Consider the following 9038-nt stretch of genomic DNA (forward strand, 5'->3'; position numbering starts at 1 on the left):
GCGAACCTAAACCGAATTGGCAGCCATTTTCACAAACTATAATTCGAGATTTATGTAAGGCGCACAAAGAGTTTGGGAGAGAGAGCTCGTACTTCCGCGGCCTCCTTCAGGCAGACCTAGCAGCTGCGACAACCCTTCCTGCAGACTTAAAGCAATTATTTTCTTGCCTGATGACACCGGCTGAATTTGAATTATGGCTTGCTGCGTTTAGGCAAGCCCTGCGGGAAGAGCTGCCGCACCTGCCACTCCCAGCAATCGATGAGGGAGGTAATCCCCTTACTGTTGAATTGCTGGGAGGAGAAGGTTCCTTCGAGTCCCCTCAAATTCAGGCACTGCTCATTCCACCAGCAGTTTTGCCTAGGGTGCAAGACCTGGCCTGCAAAGCCTTTTTCACGATGCAGCCTCGTGCACCCCTGCCGCCATTCACCCAGATTAGGCAAGGGGACACAGAATCATTTGTAGATTTCGTGGACAAGATGACTAGGGCTTTGGAAATACAAGTAACGGACGGGCTTGCCCGTAAGAGAATTTTGGAGGAGATTGTTTTTGCTAATGCTAATAATGTGTGCAAACAAGCGATTTTAAGTCTCCCTCCAGAACCCCCACGGACTCTACAGGTGATGCTGCAAGTTTGCCAGCAAAAGGTCCCTTTCCTGCTTCAACATATGACCACCACAAGCAAGCAGGGAACTCGGCAGGTGCATGCTGCGGAAGATGCGACTCTTCGTCGCCCACAGGCCCGCAAGCCGGCAGCGTCGAACCCAGCTAGAGCACGGGTCGAGTGCTACCTCTGCCATGAAAAAGGGCATTTTGTGAGCCAATGCCCGCATAACTTGCTGGCAAAGCCTCGGCCGCAGCAGGAGGACTCCCAACACAATTCAAAAAACTAGGGGGGGAGTGCGGGCCCACCCGGCATGATGACCCCAACAGGGTGGGCAGTGCAGAAGAGAAGGCAGTCAACGCCTTTGGGGGTCACTGGACCAAGACAACTATCTCGGACTGGCATTTCCTTTACCCTTCCCAGGAGGGAACTTTCCCGGACTTGACGTTAACACCATTTTGTAAACCTTACAGGTTGAGGCTCACTCACAGTGCGCACCTCAGAGATACCAGCTGGTACCCAGTTCGCGTGGATTGCGAAGACCTTCTGGACTGGCCGTTTCAAAGGAAAGGTAAGTTCATTGTTGTTGGGGACTGTAAATACACTCCGCAAGACATTGAGGTATACCCGGGGACCTATAAGGGTGACCCCAGGTTCCTCAATGTCTGGCTGCGTTCCACTCATCCCCCAGCTTTCCACCCAAAGGGACAAATAGTGGCCCAGGCAATTCCACACACCAGGCCAGATCAGTATCAGGTTTACCCTGAGGAAAGGCCACTTTCAGTCAACGCAGTGCATCGGATCACAGAAGAAAAACCTATAATACGATGTACGATGTCCATTGGGGATGAGTCCGTTAATAAAGGTCTTCTTTTTGACACAGGAGCGGATGTCACGGTCATTCCCACCCGGGAGTGGCCGTCACATTGGGCCTTGGAGGACGCGCCGGCGAATATCTCCGGAGTAGGGGGTTTTCAATCGGCTAAGAGATCAGCGCGCATGGTGAAATTCACGGGGCCGAAAGGGCAATTGGCATATACGCGCCCTTTCGTTTGCAAATATGAACGGCCCCTGCTTGGTAGGGAGCTCATGTCCCAATGGGGGGTCACAATTAGTATCCCAGACCCCCCTCAGGTTTTTTGCCTAGCGGTCACTGAGGAGCGCCCAATCCTCAAACTGAATTGGAAAACGGATAATCCAGTGTGGGTTGACCAGTGGCCGCTATCCAAGGAGAAATTAAAGGCGCTCGAGGAGCTCGTGGAGGAGCAGTTACAGAAGGGTAATATCGTGGAAACGAATTCCCCCTGGAACTCGCCCGTCTTCGTCATTCGAAAGAGTGACGGAAGGCGCTGGCGCCTCCTTCACGATCTTCGACAAATTAATAACGTTATAGAGGACATGGGATCCCTCCAACCAGGAATGCCATCCCCTGCCATGCTGCCCCGAAATTGGAATCTGGCAGTTATTGATCTGAAGGATTGCTTCTTCCAAATTCCCCTACATCCGGATGACGCACCGCGTTTTGCCTTCTCGGTGCCTACCATCAACCGAGCGGCCCCAAGGAAGAGGTATCACTGGAGGGCTCTTCCCCAAGGTATGAAGAACTCCCCGGTGATGTGCCAGCTGTACGTCTCTTCCTTGCTGCGTCCTGTGCGCGCAGCCGCGGAGGAGGTTATCATCCACCATTACATGGATGATATCCTCATTTGCGCCCCAACAACAAGCGAACTGGATAGAGTCCTCACACGCGTAACAGATTTGTTAGTTGCTGCAGGGTTTGAGCTGCAAGCAGAGAAGATTCAGCGGATGCCACCCTGGAAATACCTGGGGCTGGAAATCGGACGGCGGACCATTGTTCCCCAAAAATTGGCTATCCGGACATCAGTCCGGACCCTTGCGGATGTCCATCGACTCTGCGGAGAGTTGAATTGGGTGAGGCCCTGGCTGGGTCTCTCCACGGAGGACCTAGCACCCCTCTTCGATTTATTGAAGGGGGGAGATGAGCTTAGCTCTCCCAGGGCGCTCACCGCGGAGGCAAGGAAAGCACTGGAGAAGGTACAACAGGCGTTGTCATCACGCCAGGCGCACAGATGTGACCCCGGCTTACCCTTTCGGTTCGTGGTGCTGGGTAAGCTCCCGCATCTTTTCGGGGTCATTTTTCAGTGGGATTCGAACACCACACAGCATGACACCAAGGGCCACGGTGGGAGAGATCCACTGCTGATCATAGAGTGGGTCTTTCTTAGCCACCACCGGCCCAAGAGACTTACGAGGCCACAAGAAATCATGGCTGAGCTGATCCGCAAGGCACGTACGCGCCTTTGCGAGTTGGCCGGTTGTGACTTTGAGTGCATCCATCTCCCCATCAAATTATCCTCGGGCCAGATCACCAAACCCATGTTGGAAACTCTGCTTCAAAATAATGAAGCTCTACAATTCGCTCTGGACTCTTTTACGGGCCAAATTTCAATTCATCGGCCGGCCCACAAATTGTTCAATCTGGATGGAAATTTTGAATTGGCATTGAGGAGTGTCCGAAGTGTAAAACCACTCCGGGCCTTGACCGTTTTTACAGACGCGTCCGGGGCTTCTCACAGGTCAGTGATGACCTGGGAGGATCCCGAAACTCAGCAGTGGGACAGTGATGTTGAAATCGTTGAGGGTTCGCCTCAAGTCGCTGAGTTGGCCGCAGTCGTCAGGGCATTAGAGAGATTTCCCGGACCGCTAAACATAGTTACCGACTCTGCCTATGTTACAGGGGTAGTGTCCAGAGCTGATCAGGCAGTATTACAGCAGGTTTCCAACGACGCGCTTTATGCGCAGCTCTCGAAACTTATAAAGCTTGTGTCCCACCGAGAGCACCCCTTCTACGTGATGCACACAAGGTCGCACACCGATTTGCCAGGGTTTGTTGCAGAGGGCAACAGGAGAGCAGATGCTCTCGCTGCTCCTGTGACAAAGACCCCACTGCCTGACATATTTCAACAGGCACAGCTCAGCCATGCTTTGTTCCATCAGAATGCACCAGCCCTGGTCCGCCGATTTCGTATCACCCGGCAACAGGCCAGGGCGATTGTGGCTTCGTGCCCATCGTGTCAATCCCACTCCGTGCCGACCATGCACGCCGGAGTCAATCCCAGAGGGCTGGGAAGTTGTGAAATCTGGCAGACCGACGTCACCCATGTGGCGGCGTTCGGGAGGCTCCGGTACGTGCATGTGTCCGTTGATACCTTCTCGGGTGTAGTCTATGCCTCCGCACACGCAGGGGAGAAGGCCTCCCACGTCATCCAACACCTCATTCAGGCCTTCTCTTTCATGGGCATCCCCAAGGAAATTAAAACAGATAATGGCCCTGCGTATACTTCCAGGGAGCTTGCAGATTTCCTGCAGCAATGGGGAGTTGAGCATAAAACGGGCATCCCTCACTCCCCCACGGGTCAGGCCATTGTTGAAAGGACCCATCAGAACGTCAAACGGGTCCTTCAACAGCAAAGACCAGTCCTGAAGGTTGAAACTCCATCAATCAGATTGGCAAGGGCACTTTATGTGTTAAATTTCCTAAATTGTTCTTATGAAAAACCAGATCCGCCCGTTGTGCGGCATTTCAATAGCAACCGCGACTGGGACCTGAGTGAGCAGCATCCGCCGGTGACCGTAAGGTTTCCCGAAACAGGGAAAGTGGAGGGTCCACTGACGCTTTTGACGTGGGGGCGCGGGTACGCCTGCGTCTCCACTGATGCCGGGCCGAAGTGGATACCCTCCAGATGGGTAAAGCCTTATATCGAAAGAAAAACAAAAGTCCGAGAAAACGAAAAGCCTCAAGTCGCCTCCGCGGCTCTCCGCCGCAGAAGGCGTGAGTCCAGTGACTCAGAGGAAGAGGAGGAGCAGTCAGAAGGCTGGGAGGACCCCTTTTTCTGTGATTTCCCACTTTGTAACGATTTGTTTTTCTGAGTTTCTGTTTAGATCCGTCCAACCATGAGCGCCAAGACTGCCATCAGTTCAGCCGTCCTCTTCGCCAGTCTCCTGACCATCGCCCAGGCGTGGCTCGTCCCCCAGCCACAACAGAACGTCTGGGCTGTCTTGGCCAAATCACTGGGCCAAGACCACATATGTCTCAACCAAGCGAGTGCCGCGAATCCCATGGCATCCTGCCTCGTGGGGATCCCATTTAAAGATCGTGAGATGCCCAAGATGCTTCTAGGTTATGCTCAAAAACTTAGACAAGAAGCTGCTAAAATGGAGCATAACCTAAAGCATGCCCATTACATCGTCGCGTGGTACAATTATATTAAAAGTCTTCCAAAGTTAGAAAACGAGCCTCAGGAGCTGGAGCTTCTAGGTTCCGCCAGAGCCGAATCTTGTTTTCATATCCGCAACGACCACGTCCAGCGTCACCACCGTCATTTTGTCTCCTCCAAAGCCCATTTTAATACTCATTGGTGCAACGCTGTGTCCTTTAGTTATCCTCCAATCCCTCCCCAAAAATCAGCCCAAGTCTTTGCCCATCCCCGCCAGCTTCCTAGGGGAACATTCTTGATTTGCGGAGACCACGCGTGGGCAGGTATCCCCTCTCACCTCTCCGGAGGCCCGTGCACCTTTGGGACCCTCGGATTGTTTTCACCCAACAAATCACAAATTTTGGATTGGGTTACACAAAATTCTACAAATGGTGCACATCTATTGGCACACTCTAGAAGGAAGAGAGAAGACTACTCTCTCAAAAAATTGGCAGACAATTGCGATGAGGAAATTATCCATTGGAGCAGATCTAAAGGCATCGCAATCACAGTATTTGCGCCGTGGGTCGCCATTGCTAAGACCCTCGGAGAATTAGGCCATTTGGAATGTTGGGTAGCTAAGCAATCCCGTTTGACTTCTAGGGCCCTATCAAACCTCCTGAAAGATGAGGAAATTACGAGGCAGGCAACCCTCCAGAATCGTGCAGCCATCGATTACCTCCTGCTCCTCCACGGTCACTCGTGTGAGGAGTTTGAGGGGCTCTGCTGCTTTAATTTGACATCTAGGGCCAAGGGGACTCGCGAGGCACTCAAACAAATGGAAAACATGATAGGAGACATCAAACAAGAATACGGGGACTGGCTCAGTAATTTGTTCAAGGGATGGGGGATCTCGGGTTGGACGGGATCGATTCTTAGAACTGTTCTGTTAATTGTTTTTGTGCTTTTTGTTGCTATTGCCAGCCTTGGACTAATGAAAAAGATGTTGCAGAATTTGATTTCTTCCTCCACATCACCACTCAAAGCTGAAGTCCACCGAGTAGCCGTTGAAGTAGGCCCAGAAGTGTTCAAGGAGGAGGAGGAAAGCTTCGTTGATGAGGACGAGCAGGCTGAACAGCTTGAAATCATCGTGGAAGAAGTGCGCAGCTTTCCTCGAGAACAATGGCCTACTCAACAGCAGTGGTTTGCAGAATCATACCCACGTTCTGAACACCTGGTGGACCCCCCTCAATTCGGATATCTGAGATAGAACTCACAGGGTCAAAAATAAAAGAAAAGGGGGAGATGTGGTGGTGTGGATGGTTGGACTTTCCCCATTTCAGTATGTTAAACCTCAGTTGGACTCCACAAAGAAAGTTGGGACAGTGTAAGCAGAAACAAGCAGGTGCTGTGAAGGAATGTGACAAGGAAAAGAAGGACAGACGAGGGAGAGGATTTAAAGAGAGAGACTTAAGGAAGAAGGAGAGGGTGCTGAAAGAAGGATATAGGAAAGAGGGTTTTGAGGCAGAGAGAAGTTGAAAGATATATGGGTGGTTTACCAAGTAGGAAGGATTTAGATATGTGGAAAAGATGAAAGGCTGGTGGGTCCTATATTGTATGTTCTGTACAATGCTGTATGTTCTGTACACCCCCCCTTAATTGAAATTCATAAGTTCCCCTTTGGTCACATGTTACCTTTTCCCCTCTTCCCGCCACTGTGTTATCCCTCCCCTATCCCCTAATTGGTTCAAGGCTTGCAACCCTTCCCCTTATCTCCCAAGTGTCAAGGTTCCATTGGTTGCCGCAAAGAGGGACTCCCATTTCTCCTCCCCTACCCCGAAAGCATATAAGCTGGTGCATTTCTTTGTTCGGTATCCAGTTCCAGTTCAGCCTGGTTCCACTTCGGTCTGGACAGTGCTATGTTGGATTAAAGTTGTGGTTCCTCTGTCTGGCTGGCTGGATCCTCCTTTCTCGCTCTTAGCGCGTCGCTTCAGTTATCCTTCTGCCGTTCCGGCCTCTCCCAGGGACAAGAACCCACAGGGCTGACCCCTTCGTTCCGCTGAGGGGCGGCTCGGATTCCGCTTGCTCCGGTGCCTGGGCTGGCTCGGGGTGAAGCCAAGGGGCTTTAGTAACGGCACCGCGACAGTTTGGGATTTCTCTCTCTTTAGGTAGCTCAGCTCTCATTTCCATATGAAAGACTCTTCATCCTGAAGTTATGAAGTTGATTCAGGCTTACTGTGGGCCTACTAATACCTGCTCCACTTTTGAGTGTGTTACCTTTGTGTATTGGGTTTGCCTGGGGTTTTAACATAATAAACAAGGAGAGAATGCCCCAAACAGCCCAGCTTCAGGTTTGTGTATGAATCAATAGAAAAACAGAATACAGCAAAGCCACTAGAAACAGATGTTTTTGTTTCCTATCATATTCTGCAGATGTTGTTTACAAAGAAACTAAAGCTGAGTTGGGGAGCTACTTGTGCAGTTTTCCCCCCGTTCATTCCAAAATATTTGAACTTCAGAACAAAGAAAGGCAATAAACAAAGGGTCTAGCAGATGGTTGATACTGGAGTTATCGCTCATGGTATCTCAGTGCGTGCAAATGTCTCCTGTCTCTTGCATGCTATTTTGCAGAAATAGCAGGTGTTAGATCACAATCAACAGCACAAAGGATTTAAACACCCAGGTACTGGAGAAAATCTCCACATCAGAAAAGACTCGGGGGTTACCACCCCCTAGACTAAAACAGGTAGCACAAGTAGTATGCTATAGGTTAAAAACAAGAGGTAAAAGAGAGAGTCAGAAAAAAACTGTATTTCCTCTCATTTTGGATTACACAAGAACTGTGAAGTTATTCTACATCTTGGGTTGAAATTAATTAAGTCAAAATTGTTTTCAGTGTTAGCATCCTGGCTGAGGTGTTCCTTCTGCTGCCATGGCACTCAGTGGCAGGACTGTCCTCAGCAGTGAACTCAAGGGCATGAGTACAAAGTGGGAGCATTTAAATGCCGTAGCACTGATAAAACTTGGACAATCAAATGATGGGTTTCAATAGTACAATTTTACCTCAAATGTTATATATCAGCCCTTTACAGCACCTTCTGGTTTGACATAAATAGGTGTTTAAAGAAACCATGAAAAATATTTTGCAACGCACCCATAAATCTACTTCACTATTAATGGCCATGGTTGTATGTCAGGGAGGAATTTGGCATCATTTCCCCATATTCTGCTTAACAGTTGGCAGAATCTTATATCTGTTGAATGAAGAAAGAAACTCCAGTTGATGTTTATTCTGTGGCAAGATATTTTGATGTGGTTCTTTGAAGTTGAAGAACTAAACAAATTGAAAGACAGAGAACCTAAGTAACCTTTTGTTCCAGTGTTGATTATACAGCAACAGGGAAATTCATAGAAAAATTAAATTACTCTTTTAAGAAAAAGAAAAGCAATTCTACTAGATAGACTTTAAAAAGTTGTGTCAAGATGTCTTGATTATATAAGGGGTTTTTTTGTGATTCTTGAAGTACATAAGCTGCACCACAGAGTCAGAAAATTTATAACCAGTGCACTACAGACATACTCCATTGGGTGTTATAATTCAAATTTTATTCCAGATATTATTTGAAATTATTGTGGTTTAACCCCACTTAGTACCATGCAGCCATTCACTCACACCTACACCCCACACTCCCTGGTGGACTGGGGAGAAGAATGCAAAAATAGGATAAAACCATCATGAGATAAGATGAAACTAGTAGTTGATTTAAAATATGATGATGATATTAATAATAATAGAGATATTAATTAAAATAAATGGGTACAAAAGAAAGAGAGATAGGAATAAAATCCAAAAAAGACAAGGGATGCACAGCAGGGTTTCTCAGCACCCATTGACCAGTGCCCAGCCCAGAACAGTGATCAATCCCTATCAGCCAATTCCCCCTGTTAATATACTGAGCATGGCATTCCACGGGTATGGAACACCCCTTTGGCCAGTTCTGGTCAGCTGTCCTGGCCATGCTTCTTCACAACTTCCTATGTACCTGCTCAGTGGCAGAACATGGGAAACTTAAAAGTCCTTGACTTAGGGCAAACAGGGTAAACGCTACTTAGAACAGTTAAAATGTTGCTGTTTTAACTGTTTTTAATGTCAACATTATTCTCATCCTAAATCAACACAGCTCTGTACTAGCTACTAGGGAGAAAATTGACTCTATTGC

At 48.8% G+C, this 9038-nt stretch overlaps 1 protein-coding gene across 1 annotated transcript; it reads left to right on the forward strand.

Annotated features, from left to right (window-relative positions):
- Window positions 1-375: 375 nt before the first annotated feature.
- LOC134548091 (uncharacterized) lies at window positions 376-6935 on the forward strand. The gene is made up of 2 exons (XM_063392457.1): window positions 376-1172; window positions 4565-6935. The coding sequence occupies exon 2, from the start codon at window positions 4577-4579 to the stop codon at window positions 6086-6088; it is 1512 nt and encodes a 503-aa protein (XP_063248527.1). The 5' UTR covers window positions 376-1172; window positions 4565-4576; the 3' UTR covers window positions 6089-6935.
- Window positions 6936-9038: the final 2103 nt, after the last annotated feature.

Source organism: Prinia subflava, chromosome 3, assembly GCF_021018805.1.
Source record: "Prinia subflava isolate CZ2003 ecotype Zambia chromosome 3, Cam_Psub_1.2, whole genome shotgun sequence".
Lineage (NCBI taxonomy): Eukaryota > Metazoa > Chordata > Aves > Passeriformes > Cisticolidae > Prinia > Prinia subflava.